General features: G+C 38.5%; 1 protein-coding gene across 5 annotated transcripts; it reads left to right on the forward strand.

The window, feature by feature from the left end:
* Positions 1 to 148: 148 nt before the first annotated feature.
* miga2 (mitoguardin 2) lies at positions 149 to 16,291 on the forward strand. Of its 5 annotated transcripts, none has more exons than XM_083564137.1 (16): positions 149 to 288; positions 2,291 to 2,586; positions 3,124 to 3,331; positions 4,726 to 4,835; positions 4,957 to 5,077; positions 6,605 to 6,723; positions 6,987 to 7,104; positions 7,244 to 7,353; positions 8,090 to 8,202; positions 8,445 to 8,517; positions 8,673 to 8,759; positions 9,958 to 10,056; positions 10,646 to 10,780; positions 11,303 to 11,356; positions 11,719 to 11,835; positions 13,984 to 16,291. In XM_083564137.1, the coding sequence occupies exons 2-16, from the start codon at positions 2,491 to 2,493 to the stop codon at positions 14,173 to 14,175; spliced, it is 1,752 nt and encodes a 583-aa protein (XP_083420263.1). In that variant the 5' UTR covers positions 149 to 288; positions 2,291 to 2,490; the 3' UTR covers positions 14,176 to 16,291. The 5 variants fall into 5 exon arrangements, with proteins under 5 accessions (XP_083420263.1, XP_083420265.1, XP_083420261.1 ...); XM_083564139.1 differs by having other exon boundaries at positions 7,247 to 7,353; XM_083564135.1 differs by having other exon boundaries at positions 151 to 288; positions 2,287 to 2,586.
* Positions 16,292 to 17,714: the final 1,423 nt, after the last annotated feature.

Here is a 17,714-nt window from a genome sequence, read left to right on the forward strand (position 1 = left end):
AACGAGTCATATGGTCAGGTTTGGGTTTTGCATTAGAAATCTTGGTGTGTATTGAAGAGCTCGGTATTCAGACGATAATGGCTCAAGAGCTCGTAGTGCTGCTCGTAAGAGTTGGATTCCACGCGCGCGTCGGTTCCAGCTTTTGATTGGATAACGCGAGTCCAGTCTGTGCGGCTATTGGTGGACCGCGTTGTCAATCGACTAGGCGGCCCCGCCTTTAGGGGCGCATGTTTGTGTGTGCAATTGAAATGCAGTGTCGGGAATGTCCTTCTCCAGCAGTCCTTTGGGGTGAGTATGTCTGTGTTTTATTGAGTTTTTCCTCATTTGTTAGCGTGTATAGGGTTAGCAAAATGATTGATTTAGTAATTTAATCAGTCTTTAACAGGAGAGAAATGGTAGCTTTGGAAGATGCGAGTTGTTAGTAGCGCTAACTAGTTAGCATGGTGTGCTTGACAGGTCGAGTGAGTGAGTGAGTGAGTGAGTGAGTGAGTGAGTGAGTGAGTGAGTGTGTGTGTGTGTGTGTGTGTGTGTGTGTGTGTGTGTGTGTGTGTGTGTGTGTGTTTGTGTTTGTGTTTGTGTTTGTGTGTGTGTGTGTGTGTGTGTGTGTGTGTGTGTGTGTGTGTGTGTAAGAGAGAGACATGTCAGGGTGAAACTAAACAGCAGTTCCAAAACCTGAAATCATTCGAGAGGGGTTTTTTTTACTTCCAGGTTGTAGGTTTATAGGGTTTGCACATTATATGAAGCTTCTTTGGGGTTTAAATGCAGACCTTTTCTTCTGTAGGAATTGTCCGGATTCAGTCAGTATTCATATTGACTGCAGTGACATTAAGGTGCTCAAATCTTTCACCATAAACAATAACATCATCAGGATCACTGCTGAAAACAAAAGTTAGTTCCAGACTTAGTTGCTGGACTTCGAGACTTGCTGGATTTAATTCCGAACTTAGTTGCTGGATTGGTAAAAAGTAAGCAAAAGTAGAAGAAAAGTGCCTTTTTCAAGTAAAAGATATTTACTAAATATCAGAATGAGTGTTATGTTTTTAAAGTGAATGGACAACAGAACGGTTAAAACTACCTGTTCTTCAGTCACAAAGACTCCACTGCAGCTACAGGACTGATAGATAGTCAGCTTACTGATGCTTGAAGTCATAGAGAGTTTTTACTTCCTGTGCATAGGTTATAGGGTTTGCACTGGGGTATTATAAAGCTCCTTTGGGTTAAAAAAAGCAGTTTAGGTTTTTCTCTCATGTGTAGCAGTACAAGAGGGGGGAAAACCCACCAAACTGTTTTATTATCAGGTTTTTCTGATGTCTGGGTTTCAATAATAGTTCATACATCTGGAACAGTGGACATGAAGTGACTATAATCAAGTTTTTCCTTGCCACAATCGAAACTGGCTCACTCTTTAGGGACAAATTTACAATTATAAGGAACAAACTTGCACAACCGCTTTATCTGTGTAAAGCTGCTTTGAGGAAATGTCCATTAAAGGCACCATACAAGTTTCAGTTATTTGGATTGAATACACGGTGAATTTGGATGTCTGTTCATGACGGAGCACCATTCGAATCTAAGGGGCGATTAAGTGGCGGTAGAAGCAAACCTGGGAATTGGGAGAAAATCTTTAGAGAAAAAGCACATGGAAACTCTACACAAGCCGTAATCCGAGGATTTGCGTGGCAACTCTGCCCCATGTCCCACTTATCAAAGTAATATTGGCTTGAAACACAGGTTCCATAATGTTGCTTTTGGACTTTGATTTAATCATTGATGAATGCATGTTTCGTGACGCATTTCTGCATTTTAAAGGTCCTGATGCACCTGTATCGACAGGGCACGAAGCTAAGACATGAAGTATTCATCATGGTCGCCTACATTAAATGATCCAGCGAATGAATCAATAATGTTTTACGTCAGACCATGACACATCATCCCTTTATAATTTTCCTAGAAAGGCTGCTCCCGAAGGGTTTCATTTACTATTTATTGCGCAATAAATCCGTCCTGGATCATAAAAGAGTGGAACAATTGACCAAATCCTAGTGGTTTGGATTGGATTTGTACTTTTTAGACTGTATTTTAAGGACGTACCTTTGATATGGGCACAGTTTTTGTTTGCTGTGGTAGTTAAACATGATCTTTATTCGCCGGTTGTCATGGAGAAATGCGCAAGAACTCTGGTGCAAGTCTGGCTGAGCAGGTTCAGAGTGTTGCAATGCGTGTTGTGTTATCTGACTGCAGTAACCAGGAGAGCTGTTTATTTAACCTTTTTTCTTTTTCTCCCAGGCAGAAATAAATGAAAAGCAATGAACCTGGGATGCAGACAAGTTGATCCGCGATCAGACGCCCCCCTGTGATATTAGATATTAAAAGGCCAAAGCTAGCACTTTCACTGACCTGAGGTCTGCTTGAAGGCAGAATCGTTGCCTGACCTAGAATCCGGGAGCCGAGCTGGGGTTGTGACGGCTCTTAAGAAGGGGTGGAGCAAAGATGTCAATCAGGCATACGGAGGGCGTGTCCATCATGAAGGCTTTAGCCATGACTGTGGCTGAGATACCTGTGTTCCTGTACTCCACCTTTGGGCAGGTACTTGTACAAACACACACTATGCAGACACTGGAAAGAACCCACACATGCTTATCATATCACAAAGCTTTATATTTGATGTTATCTTTTTTTTGCATTCAGAACTATGTCTTATCAATCTAACACACAATCTACAACACTCCACAGAAAGCAAACCACAACACCATTTATTTTATAACTAATTTTTTAAAATAAAATCTAGAGCTTATATAAATGAATGGATGATTTGTAAATATATACACTTTTGATCATCATATAAGTGTATTACCTGCCAATTGTTAGGAGTCAAAGCTTAGCAAAGCTGATCATGTTGTAAAAATGAAAGCTCAACTACAGCACTCCTGCCAGCTATCTGAATGTTTTACTTTTGATTTAATATTACGACACAATTTATGTTATGCCTTTTTTTTTTTTTTCCCCTCCTTTCTCTCAGTAGATGGATTAGTGATTCTGATATCCAAGATTCTAATGTTCCACTCTCCCATTCCCCTCCTAAACATACCCCCCACCCCATCTCTCTCTCTCTCTCTCTCTCAGTCTATTTTCTCACAGCTACGGCTAAACCCGAGCCTGAAGAAGGTCCTGTTCGCGACAGCGCTTGGTTCGGTGGCCTTGGCGCTCACAGCGCACCACTTGAAGAGACGCAGCCGGAAGAGGAAGCAGGTAGCGGAGAAGTCGGCCCCGAAGACTGTCGGCATTCCGGATCAACTGCTCGGCTCAGCAAGGCCCACATCACTTAAGAGAGGTCAGAAGGAGCATATATAACATAAAACTACGAGTGTCATTGCTTACACACCGAACAGGCATAACATTGTCATTATAACATTATGACTGGTGAAGTAAATAACACTGATTATCTCCTTATCATGGCACCTGTTAGTGGGTGGGATATTATCAGGCAGCAAGTAAACAGTTCTGTTCTCAAAGTTGACGTGTTAGAAGCAGGAAAAATGGGCAAACGTAAGGATTTGAGTTATTTGGACGAGGGAGAAATAGTGATGTCTAGACAACTGGGTCAGAGTATCTCCAAAACTGCAGCTCTTGTGGGATGTTCCTGATCTGCAGTGGTCAGTATCTATCAAAAATGGTCCAAGGAAGGAACAGTGGTGAACCGGCAACAGGGTCAGAGATGGTCGAGGCTCATTGATGCACGTGGAGAGCAAAGGCTGACCCGTGTGGTCCGATCCAACAGAAGAGTTCATGTAGCTCAAATTGCTGAAGAGGGTTAATGCTGTTAATGCTTGACTGGTCAGGACTGTTTTGGTAGCAAAAGGGGGGACCAACACAATATTAGGCAGGTGGTTATAATGTTATGCCTGATCAGTGACCATAAAGTTGTTAGTGGTCAGTGTTTTATTTAGTGAATAGTGTGCAGTTTGGCACGCAGCCTTTCCTTCTCTAAGCACGTGCGAATACATATTCCAGACTTCAGGGCCGGGGTTGAGGTCAGTGCTCCACTCTAACTTATGTAAAGCATATTTTCATGGTGCTTGTGCAGAGGTTTGGGCCTCTTAGTTCAAGTGAATGGATGCAGTAGCATTAAATATTCCCAAGAGGGAGTCGAAGGCTCCAACCTTGTGGTAACATTTTGAGGAAGAGTCCTGTCACACCACTAAGTGGTTTTTGAAGCTGCTTGTCTGCAGGGCAACAACCGATGCACCAACCCATAGTTTTTAAAGTGGATACTGGAAAACAAACAAACATAACATAAACAGACATAACACCTCATGTAAAATAGTACTGAACTTTATTAGAAAAACAAAAAGTTAAACAGTACTGACTAAAATAATAAAAAAATGTGTTAAATGAAATAAATATGAATATATTAACTATATGAATAATATAATTGTATAATTAGTCAAAATAATAATTATAATATAGTGCTCTCCATGCAACGTGCAGTCTCAGGTGTAAAAACAAACAGCCAGTGATTCGCCTCTAGAGGCCGCTCTCACAAGCTCCAGCAACGGACGATACGTGAAAAAGCAATCGGTATCTATTTTTTGTCGATAGCTCCAGCAATCAACTATCGGTGCTGATTAATTGGCAAAACTGATGAATCGGTCGAACTCTAGTCTTAAACACTGCTTTTTACTGATTTTTCATTTTGCCCCATATTTTTTGCTTGTGTGTGTTTAGGTCCATTTCCTGGCCGACAGATGGTGAGCCCGAGTACACGCAGTAACGACACCATGAGTGGAATCTCCTCACTTGCAGCAAGCAAACAGTCGAGTTCTTCGCACACTTCAGTATGAGACACTCGCACTCTATTTTCTCACACACTATAAATTACATGCCTTTTCCCTGCCATTCTATGAATGCCGAATTGCACTCTTATTGGATTTGTATATTTGTGTGCACATTTTCAAGGCACGACTCCCTCTATCTCCCAACCAATCAGCTGCTGTAGCCACCCCGTGGGAGGCGGAGCCTGTGGCAGAGGAGTCAGGGGCGATAGAAGATTCAAATGCGGAGAACTTGTACCTTATGGGTAATTAAATCTACTAAAGTTTATGTAAGTTGTAAACCTGGAGGAACTTTTAAAATGACTCCTTTCTTTAGCTGAATAAGATATGCTGATCATTAGAACTCCTGATCCTGAAGGATTCGTAACGTTATTGTAATTTTGTATTTGTATTATATGTATTGTATACATTGGTAAGTAAGGGTAGACCTAACTATTATAAGGATAAGCCCCAGGATAAGCCTGGGGAAGTGGTAGCTCAGTGGTAAAGCTGTTGAACTTCTGATCGGAAGGTCGTAAGTTTGAAAACCGAGCTGAGCACAGCACTTAATTTTTAGCTGCTCAGTTGTAAGTTTCACTGGATAAGGGTGCCTGCCAAATGGCATATATTTTAACGTAAATAACAAACTAATTTAAAGCTGTCAGGAAGATGAAAGTTCCTTGCATCTCAGTTTCAACACAATTAATCTTTCGATCAGTTAAACTGTATCCAAATTCTTGAAAACATATAGAGTAGGGATGTGCATCTCCATAACTGAGGCCGATGTGATTTGCATTTCTACATAGCCATACATCAAAGATACATTTCAAGCAATTTACAAAAGACTACTAACGCATGAACCTTTCACAGGCTTTTGTAGTGCAAAAAAGAAAAAAACCCAAAACCAACAGACATTCTTTTCCTTTTCTGTTTCAAGAGGAAGATGCAGCTGTACCTCTGCCATGTTAATCTGTTTTCTATGTGACTCTCGGGGCTCGCCCTGGTCTTCATAGTGTTGTGATACGTGAACGCGCTCGAGAAACAGTTTATTGAGGGGTTTAATATTAATTAAAAATTATTTGGCATGTTTTAATGATAAAACTATGGCGCATCTACTAATAATTATAGATAAGTAAAATTGCTTTTTACCGATGCAAATTTTAAAACGGCGCATCGCGATACAAATGCCAACTTGTATCCGTTGCACACTTTTTTAAATCAATGCATCACATTGTTAGCTTTTATGCTCTTACACTGATGCGAATCGGTGAATCTTATATTATATATTCATTCATTCATTCATTCTCTCCCGCTTATCCGTAATTCGGGTCGCGGGGGCAGCAGTCTAAGCAGACCCCCGCCTTCGACTGCTGCCCAATCCTCACAGCACCGTCCCTCACGGTCCCTCCTGTAGGTGGTGAGCCCACAGGAAGGCGGCCCCACGTCACTCCGACGTCACGGACCTTGATATTTCCCTCGTAAGGGACCCCCGGAGCATAGAGGGTTAAGGGCCTTGCTCAAGGGCCCAAGAGTGGCAGCCTGGCGATACCGGGGCTCGAACCCCAGACCTTCCGATCGGCAACCCAGCGCCTTAACCGCTGGAGCTACCACTCCCCCAATATATATATTATATAATCTTATATTATTATCCCTTATATAGAACATACCAAATCAGAGTTATTGTATTAAATCTGGCCACTAGAGGGCATTAGAGACACGCTGGTATGACTTTAACATCTGTCATGTTGTTTACAATGTATAGTCAATGTTAATCAATAGTCACTTCCTTGCAGGCATGGAGCTGTTTGAGGAAGCGCTGCAGAAGTGGGAGCAAGCACTGAACATCAGACACCAGACTCAGTCCAACTCCTCTGCTGCCAACAGTCTCACCCGACAGGAGGCGGCACTCACTGTAAACAGTGAACAGTATTTTCATATATGTACATGTATCAGTTTGCCTGAAACATGGAATATTCAAAATAGTTACATTGTTCCATTTTTAGAACATCACACTTTTTTGTTTCACTAGTTTCATTTGTGTTTGGGAAGCATTTTAGGAAATGCACCAGCTTGCATAGCATTAAAGAGGAAATTATATATATGGCAAATAAAGATTCTACAATCTCTGAAAAATCTTCTTTTTTCAAGCATGTGTGTGTTTTGTGCACCGAACAGCCAGAAACTCGTAATCGAAAATTCGCTGAAAAGCTGGAGTCCCTTCTGCACCGGGCTTATCATCTGCAGGAAGACTTCGGCAGCACAATACCAGCAGATAGCCTACTAGCTGACCTTGGTAATCTCACTCACACACACACACACACGCACACACTGTTCTCACACATGTGGAATGTGAAACTACTTATACCCAGATACCCTTCATAGTTCATTCCTTGTGTGTGTGTGTGTGTGTGTGTGTGTGTGTGTGCATGAAGCAGAGAGTGAAGGCACTTTAATTTTACCTATTGTGGAAAGCTCCCATGGACTCCGGGATGACGACGCTGCTACCATCACGTCAGACGATTCCTTTTTCTCTGCAGCTGAGGTTAGGTCAAACACACACACACACACACACACACACACACACACACACACACACACACACACACACACACACACAGAAAAACTAAACCCAGGGTTGGCTTTGTTTCAGTTTTGTTAATTCTGAATGTAAAGTATAAAAAAAAAAAAATTATTTTTTATTTTTTTTACAATTATTTATATACAGTTAGCCCCTGAGTTATAGTGGTTTGATGCACGATTTTTTTTGGAAAAAAAACTAAGAAACATTTCGTTGTCAATTTTCATGCAGCATTTAAATTTTCGTATGATACGTGGGGACATTGCCGGGACAATGACATGGAATGCGTCTGGCTCTGCCTGCGAACCAGTGCTCATCTACGCGCCCATAATGTTGATACATAACGCAGGTGTAAATTACTCCATTTTGGTAAATCATATACTGTAATTTGTTCAATTATTAACAAATTACTGTATAGTACCCCCATACTGATCTCCAGTCTTTAAGACTCCTGCGTAGCAAACGATTAGATGAATTGTACAGTGCATGGATTAAATCAGTCATTTATCACCTAACTGCCAGGCAGTACAAATATTTTATTTTGTGTATATTTCTTATCATTACAAATAAAAGCAGTACGAAAGCTGTTAATTTGCTGTTGAAAAAAAAAATTAAGAGCAAAGAGACAAATCACAATTACTTACATTTCCTGTAACAATTGATAAAAACTAAAGTGGGGTTTCTCTCCTTTTTGCTGTAGCTGTTCGACGCGTTCACCCATGATGAGGTGTATCAGCCGCTAAAGCCTGCAGCTCTGTATGAAGAAGCACTGAGTCTAGTGAGAGAAGGGAAAGTACAATGCAGATCACTCAGGTACAACATGCTAAACACTACACACTAGTAGCCTACACAGAGGGATCGTATAATAAGAGTGTGGATGTGGATTAGTGCGGCACTAATCTCATTTTCAAAACCATTTATTATATCACATATCGCACTGTTGACCACAATAATCGCAACATGACTTTTTGCCCAAATCGTGCAGCCCTAATGTGGATACATTTCTTTTAATTAAAGTATTCTCAAACTTTGTGTGTGATTTTTATGCTCTTTAGATCAGAGTTACTGGAGTGTTACAGTGATCAGGACTTCCTGGCTAAGCTGCACTGCATCCGACAGGCTTTCCACGTCAGTACACCCGGCCACGCACACGCCTTTTTTTCTGTCTCTTGTGTCTTTTTTGTGGTTTCCTCTATTTCTTTTACCTTCAGGCTTCACTTACTCTGTGATGTTTCTTGTAGTCTGAAGGTTTTGATTGTGCGTGTGTGTGTGTGAGAGAGTAGGTGTTACTGCTGGATCAGACTCACAAGACTTTCTTCATGGAAACAGGCAAACAGATGATCAGTGGACTCATGATCAAAGCCAACAAGGTAACATGCGGAGCGTTTATATATATATATATATATATATATATATATATATATATATATATATATATATATATAAAACTATATATAACACGGGGTAAAATAATTCTTTTTTTTTTTCTCAAAAGTTTCTACAAATGATGTATAAGCCTACCAAGATAACTATCCAATATGTTCTCATTCTGGATTGTTTACCTATTGCAAAGCGTTGTGCAATTATATGAACATTAATAAGTACATCACCTCTGCCATTCCATATGAGGTAATTAGTCATAGAAAGCCCCTCATCAATGTGGGCACAAAAAGTCTGATCTTGCAGGGGCAGTACACCTGTGGCCACTTATTAGCAGAAAATCGGCATGCTAACCCTGTCTTATTATAATGAACTTTGATATTAGTGGTGTAAGAAAATATTGATACTCTTGCGTATCGCAATATTTTGTATGGCGATACAGTATCGATTCTCAATCGCCACAGCGGATCATCCGTCTCCATACCCCCCCTGTCCTCTACATCTGCCTCTTTTAAACCAACTGCATGTCTTCCCTCACCATATCCATAAACCTCCTTTTTGGACTTCCTCTTTTCCTCCTTCCTGGTGGCTCCATTCTCAGCATTCTCCTACCGATATACCCAATGTCCCCCCTCTGTACATGTCCAAACCATCTCAATCGGGCCTCTCTCACTTTCAGCAAGAGAAAGTGTGTGTTATACCAGAGTGGGCGAACCCAACCACAATAAATTGGGACAATAAAGTTCACGTAATATTACTATTATACACATTATATGATTTAGCAATTAAAATGTTAACATTACTAACAGATTTGTTTAGATTTTTTTCAATCACGGCTGCTTGGTTGCAAGAATTAAAAGTGTCTGCGTATTCATTCTTTACTCCGTTGTTTGCTTTCGCCAGTTCCGTTTTTTTATTTCTGGCAGCAGCCAGAGAAAAAGCCATATCGGTCAACTTCTACCTGAAAGCATTTTTGACATTCCATGGTCAGTCAGTTTTTGAAACAAGTGGAAACAATTAAATAGAGGTAGCGTGCTGTTGGGGAAAATCGTGTTTAGCTGATTAATGTATAGAGCTTTAGTTATTAAATCAGAACTCTTACAGGGCCCAGTGCAACAAAAGCATTTTTTATATACAGGCAGAGTGGCATAACTGACTAATCGATTTCCAATTATTTGTCTCTGGTAGAGTCCAAAGGCTTTTTTGGAGAGTTACCAGGACATGCTGCTGTACACTCAACGAGAGGAGACATGGCAAACTACCAAGATGGAACTAGAGGGACGAGGGGTATGTGTCCTTCCTTATTTCTCTTTCATGCTCTTAGTTTGCCTTGATCTGTTAGTCTTTCTCCACCCCCATCTCAGTGGTATTCTCAGTTTCAGTGTCTGTGCATGTATGTCGGTTTTTTTGCTTTCAGTTGCACTGCTTTAATTAGATTAGATTTACTATTGATTATTTTAATAATCAAGTATTCTCACGACTATTCCAACGATTAATCGAGTAATCGGATTGGTAGTAATTTTTCTTTATTAAAAAGCAATACGAAATATTCAAGAAAAAAATAAGACGTGTCTCTTAAATTACATTTCTATTGCTGAATTTGCATCCAGGAATATCTGTGAAAACTAAACCCATTTAGTGCATTTAATTGTCATAATAAAACAAAATACAAATATATACATTAAAATCATAAATAAAAAGCAATTTCAGATTACTCTTTGTTTTAGTTTAGTGGGAAACGCGGTGCACTGCGTGTAGTAAATGGACTAAACTTGTGGAATCGTTACAGCCCTAGATTTAAGGATATAACATTATTAAAACTGCACATCATTTTATAAAACTGTTTAGTAATGGTGACCTCGGGACTTCTGCACAGGTGGTGTGTATGAACTTCTTCGACATTGTGCTGGACTTCATCCTGATGGATGCGTTCGAGGACCTGGAGAACCCTCCCACCTCCGTGGTCGCAGTCTTGAGGAACCGATGGCTCTCGGACAGCTTTAAAGAGACGGTAAATTCATTCTTGGGAAACGCTTTAGTCCGTAGTTGTCTAGATGTCTCACGGACTGAAAGTCCAGAATTTCTAAAATGATTTTAAAGCTTTGATGAGAGTCAAAAACATGATTTTGGTACTAAACAATGGAAATCCAGGTGTAGGGACATTCAGTTTACCCACTGGTAATTACAAGGTGCTCAGATTTGTGCTGCTAAAATGATGAGGGGTCTCCGTTTTTCCTGCATTTGCTTGTAGTGCTGCTGAGTAGTCAGTTGTATTTCCAATCCCTGCCTTTACTTCTGCAATCTTAAGCACAATTAGTATGTTCATTATATATGCCTACAGTAGGTTCACACTTTCATGACCAAACACACTACCCACAAGGATTACAATTTTAAATATACCACTACCCTACAAATTGCAGTGTGTGTCACTAAACTAATAATCCAGGGATGTCTGATGGGACAAGCTTTACGATATGATGTATTGACACCGGATAACTTGTACGTTTCTTTCTCCTCTTTTTCTGATTTCCAGGCTTTAGCTACAGCATGTTGGTCAGTGCTGAAAGCCAAAAGAAGGTTACTGATGGTAAGTTACTGTAAATCTTCAAAAGCCAATGGGGTGTCTATTTTTTTTTTACAGGTGCAGGAGATGAAAAATCCATTAAAACAGTAGAGAGATAGAAATTTGTCACATACACATTCATTCTATACTATAAAAAACAAAAATATGTGGGATGAGTATCGAAATGTTCATTCGCATGCAGTCATTTTATTAACCTGTTTATTTTGATGCTGAGCTTTGTCTAAATGTAATAAATATTTACCCTTTTGTATTATTTTGCCAAGTACTAAAACTAATGAACTTTACCAGATTCTAAGGGAGTAAAAAAAAAAGGATGAAGAAAGACTGAACGGAAATAAACAAAATAAACACGTCTCTGTGTTTAGGTTCCAGATGGGTTTATATCCCATTTCTACGCCATCTCGGAACACGTGAGTCCGGTTCTGGCGTTCGGTTTCCTGGGTCCCAGACAGCACCTGACTGAAGTGTGCACTATTTTCAAGGTAAGATGTCATAAATCCATCACTAATGCAGTTTTTTTCTGTTAAATGTGTTGGGTGAAGCAACAGAAAAGCTTTTCACACTGTCCTTGGGATGTTGCAAGTTTTAATTCCCACCAATGTTACAGGCATCTACAGCCAGTAAGTTTTAGTCTAAACCTGCACCTTTGCTTCAGCAAAGTTCTGTCCCGCTCCTGGAAAAAAAATTTCTCCCGCTTCCCCTTGCAATATTTAAGCTTTGTCCCACTCACACACGCAAAAGCCTACAGGAAAAATGTATAAGTAGTTTTATTTTCAGTGCATTGGCTGCTTCTTCCTGCTACTTTGCCCTTTTTCTTTTTTTTTTTGGAAAGTTGTAGTTTAGTTTTAGTTCAATATGAATAAAAAAAAAAACAGAAACAGAAAATCAACAAACGTTTTGTTTAATTTGAGTTTGAGTTATATTGCGTTTATATGGCGTTACGCCACCCTGCGCCAAACCTGTACAGCAGCTAGAGCGTATAAACTTTCTGTCTTTACTGTTGCTATTATTATTTGTGCTGTTATTATTATTTTTTTATAAGCATTGTTACATTTCTAAAGGAGCTTGAGTCAATATCAGAAGGTGTTCTTGTTAGAGACTACAAAGCACTTTGTAAGTTGCTCTGAATAAAGGTGTCTGGTATGCAGTGTTAATTACAGTTACTAGTTACTTCATTCAAAAAGTAACTCAATTACTTTGTTGATTACTTACACCAAAAAGTAATGCATTACAGTTAAAAGTTACTTTTTAGTTACTTTTTAAAAAAACCTTCTTTAATGTTCCCATTAATGCCCTTTTATGCGTTATGGTCTACAAACACAAAACTGACTTAAACACAAAGTCATTTTTAAACATTTTTATTAAAGTGAAACCAACACAAACTGAATATATCACAAGGATTTCTGAAATAAATAACAAAACAAGCTGAATAATATATTCACAATCAAAAACTAAAGTATCTTCTGCATCATAAAGGCTGTTGTGTTGAGCTCTTCAAAATGTTCCTTTCACAGCTGAAGTATGAAAACTAATACCTAACACCAAACATTTTGAAATAAATAAATAAAAGCAATCTAAATGATTCAGAATCTATTTGGAGAAGCACCAAAAAACTGCTATTATTGACAACCATAAATAATATGCATTAAAAAAACAACATAAAAAATATAGATAGATACAAATTTATTGTCATTGCATAGTACAGGTACACAGAAACGAAATGCAGTTTGGCATCTACCAGAAGTGCAAAGCTGTTTAAAAATGAAATCTATGAGCAATTTTCAACTTAACCACAAATTAAGAGTTACATGTCACCAACTTATGTAAAGTAAGCTGTGTGTATTCAAAGTGCAAAATCTGCTGTTGTATATGTTTATAAAAATGTAAAAACAAACAAAAAACAGCATTTTTCCTAGCAATACAACGTAATGCATTTTATAATGCATAAAATGAGTGTTCTAAGATATAACAGAAATGTCACTGTGGCTACTAAACTAACCATCATTTCTTAAACAAACAAATATTTTTAATAACAAATGTGTGCTTATTTATTTGAAAAAACAAAAGGTGCTTAATAGCAAGGACCTGAATGAATGCTTAATTTGAGTTTTACCCTTCAAACCAGTGGTTGTACAGCATGAGAAGAAGTCTCTCAAACCTTTGGTCAGACAGCTTGTTCCTCTTTGGAGACAGTACCAGACTTCCCAGGCTGAAAAGTCTCTCAACAGGTGCACTGATGGAGTGGCTGCATTTTTCTTCAGAGAAATTTCCTTTATTGTGGGAAAATGTTTAATTGTTGTCAAACCATAAAAGTAACTGCGTTACAGTAACGCGTTATTGCCCAACACTGCTGGTCTGTAGGTTCTGTAATCTTCCCTATACCTCGTATAATTTTACTTGGTGAAACATCAAGTCATAGATGACTGCATAAGAATTGTGCTTAGGTGGGAGGTTTTATGGTAACAATAAAAATAAAAAAAGAAATATTTGTTGTTTTTCTAGAACAAACTGACTTCAGTCAAAATCTCACAGAATTTTAGAACTGAGAAACTACACAGGTTTTTGTATCTAATGCAAGTTTATTTTTGTAATAATAATAATAATGCTTTTTATCTTATGTGTTTGAACAGCAACAAATTGTGCAGTACCTAAAAGACATGTTTGACCACGACAAAGTGCGCTTCACGTCAACTCAGTCGCTGGCTGAGGACATTTTGAGTTTGTCTCACAGGCGCACAGACATCCTGCTAGGCTACCTGGGCATCGACAGTCTGCCTGAATCGAACGGTGCACTTCCCGCTAGCGCAGGCGAAGAGGATTGATGATGCTACACGTGGACATTTCTGTAAGAGAATTGTATTGGAACTACTTTAATTCCAGATCCAGAGGCACATCTCCGTTCGTTACCTTCAGCAGACTGAAATGTAAATATACTCATCAGGGCCGAGTATAATCAAAAGCTGGTGCAATTTCGAAACCCGGTTTGGATTTGTATGGCTGGAAACTAGGATTCCTGAAATAGCAGCTGCTGCATCTGTTACTGTTAATCAGATTGAAATGGATTAAGTCTCTATGTTGTAACCAGGCAAGACTAAAGATTGAAGTTTCCAGAGCAGACGACTGACAAAATCTATACGTGATGTGCAGCTCTACAACATCTCTCTCTCTCTCTCTCTCTCTCTCTCTCTCTCTCTCTCTCTCTCTCTCTCTCTCTCTCTCTCTCTCTCTCTGTATCTATCTATGTATTTATCATATATGTATGTGTGGATAGATAGATAGATAGATAGATAGATAGATAGATAGATAGATAGATATGTGTATTTATATGTATGTATAATTGAAAACCTTACAATAATGTTGTATGTAGTATGTCATATTCCATTTAAAGTTCCAGACGTTGAGTTTTAGTGGAAACGCCATCTTGCCCCACCTTTAGCTGACAAAACAGTAATTAAGAATTTTTGAGTTTCGATTTTTTTGGCCAGGAATTTTTTTTTTTTTCTTTTCGTGACAAGATGTATTAACTGAACAATATAAGACTCAGATGCTGAGTCGGGGTCTAATCTTCATTCGTCTCTAAGATCACAGAGTAGCTCAGGTGTTGTTTGGACATGGTATGGTTTGGACATTTAAGAAACGGTGCTTTATTTTCTAAGCCGAATTACATCTCACAACCACTGAAGAAGAACAAGATTAGCGCAGATCCCAAAATAGCATTAAGCTAAACAGTCGGGTTGTGTTCGCTGCTAGGTTTCTGTTTCCGTCTGTCCTTAAAACGTCCTTGTACATAATTATGCCATCTGTCAATTCATATTTTAGCGTATGCATAATGGTTATATGTGTCACCAAAATGATATGAAAGAGTGAAGGTATGAATGCAGTCCTTAAAGTCAGAGGAACATTGTGGTCTTGCCAGATCAGGATCTTCAGCAGGTGGTGATTGTCTGTCCAACATTGGCTTTATTTTATTTCCTGTAATTGTGACACTCGAGCAGGTTATTATTACCGTTCAGGGCAGTATATAGTTTATTGTTAACGTAAAGCTTTGTACTGTGAAGGAACTTCGGTTCACAGTAAGAAGTCAAATATAGTCATGCTTCAGATGGTGTGCTCTTCTAATTCCATGTTTGTTTTTGTTTTTTTTTATATATATATAACCCATGTAGGATTTAGAATACACATCCTGTGATTTCCAGTTCTGTTTTTATGTTGGCCTTATTAATTAATTTTTTTTAGATTCATAACATATGTATTATATTGCACAAATGAAGTAGTTTACACTGGGAATATTTTTTCCTGCTGTAACGGTTTCACTAATTCTTCCCTTTCCTGAAGAGCGCATTCTAAAGAGTTGAAAACAAACTAGCAAAAATGAATTAACGAAGCTAATTGCAGATGGAGGAGTGGAAGGAGGCTGAAGCCGACGTGCCAATCCCGTTGTTTGCCTAACGAATTGTGGCCGAGCTGAAAATATGATGGAAAGGAGCTATAGATAGAAATTATGGGCTGTTCCAGGGAAAACAGAGGTGGACAGTGTTGTGTTACAAACCACACTGGAACCCTGCAGTTATGTTTTATTATTAGCAAACTTTCTAGTCGCTCGTGTCATCCCAAGATATTAACAGATATTTTAAGCAAATCCTACTTGTGTATACGCTCTCATCATGAACGCTTAAGTCATATTCCCTATAAAATTAACACAATATGAGGAATATTTTTGCATAAGCGTTCAGACATAGCTAAACTCATTACAATTGAGTCTTAATAGTGGAAAACTATAGACATGCATTTTTTTTTCTTCTTCTTTTATGTGAAATGTATGGCATCTGCTAACTTTTCTTGTGTTTACAATTCATCTCATTTAAGTCATTAATCACATGCATCGGCCTTCATTTGCTGTTTTTTTTTGCACGTTATTGTAAAGAAAAAAAAAAAGAATCAGTCATTAAATGTTTCTCTCTATTTTTTTTAATAGAAAATCGTAAATCGGCAAATAGATTGTCCCTAAATAGCTGCTTGTATTGTCATTTTCTTAAAAAGTGTGCAGTTGATCAGCCTTTACATGTAAATGAAGAGATTTCTAGTTTATTTGATTTATACAGTTCGTACAAACCTGTTACATGATGCACATTTGATGCCTGAGGGTTTACATTGGATTACATCATTTGTGCTTTCTATATGACTCGAGACATTACACAAAGAGATTCACTTTTTCTGCTATTGCACTGAATATAATCCACGGTTAAATACGACAGTACTGAAACACGGTTCACTTTATCCTCGTTTCTCACCCAGAAGCCAATTAGTTTACCCCAAAATAAAATATTGTGGCATAGAAGAATCATAAATATATTGATATCTGATTACAGAATAATCTGACGAGTCAAGTTTTGCATTTGGATTTAATATCCAATTGATCAAAACGCCAGCTTCATTGTGTAAAAAATAAATAAATAAATAAAAACCTTCGTATTTGTTGAACTGACTTTTTGCTCATCATCAGTATAACCTATTTTACAGGACGAAAGTCTTAAAGTGAATTAAGGCATTTGTGCTTTTCATTTTGGTGAAATAGTCACTATATGGACAAAAGTATTGGGTCACCAGCCATATCTAATTCTTCTCACACAATTGGTTGGGATATTCATTTTCCCTTCACTTGAACTACATGACCCAAATCTGTTCCAGCATGACCATGCCACTGTGCACAAAACCCGCTCCAGGAAGATGGATGGTTTACGTGGGCTGGAGTGGAAGATCTTCAGGGGCCTTCTACAGAGCTCTGACCTCAACCCTATTAAACACCTTTAGGATGCATTAGAACACTGACTGCATCTCAGGAACATCTTCCCAGAAGAGTGGAGGTTATTCTAACAGTAAATGTGGACAACATTTTCATAAAGCACATTTCAATCTTCTAGTCAGGTGTCCTTTTGTCCTTATATTGTATTTAAGGCTTCTTAAGATTAACATACATGACATGCAGGGGAAAAGGTTGATTTAAAAATTCATGTAAGAAAATTGACATTATGCTCAAATTATTGCACACTTTGACAGCAAATGAATTCACTTCTTTTGGTAATGTGTGAGTTTATTGTGGACCCAATACAGTGCGGTTTCAGTACATGCATTCTGATTTCCTGTATATACAATAAGAAGGGAATACAAGCAATAGCATTAGCTACGTGACACTGGATAGATAAAAAGTTAACGGATATATATACAGATTATAAATGGTTCATTTTATTTATTCAAAATTTTGTGGAAACCAAATACACTTTAGGGACAAAAATATTGGGACACGCAATTTTTACAGGTGTATGTGGTTCTTCCTTCAACTTTTACCCTATAAATTTTCTCA

This window comes from Silurus aristotelis (genome assembly GCF_946808225.1).
Source record: "Silurus aristotelis genome assembly, chromosome: 16".
In the NCBI taxonomy this organism is placed as follows: domain Eukaryota; kingdom Metazoa; phylum Chordata; class Actinopteri; order Siluriformes; family Siluridae; genus Silurus; species Silurus aristotelis.

What these genes read in the sequence shown, in the direction of transcription:
- miga2 (XM_083564137.1), top strand. Translation starts at nt 2,491, where the DNA reads ATGTCAATCAGGCATACGGAGGGCGTGTCCATCATGAAGGCTTTAGCC. An exon ending in CCTTTTTCTCTGCAGCTGAG is followed by an intron (nt 7,354 to 8,089) that starts GTTAGGTCAAAC and finishes TTTTTGCTGTAG; the next exon opens with CTGTTCGACGCGTTCACCCA. An exon ending in CCAAAAGAAGGTTACTGATG is followed by an intron (nt 11,357 to 11,718) that starts GTAAGTTACTGT and finishes CTCTGTGTTTAG; the next exon opens with GTTCCAGATGGGTTTATATC.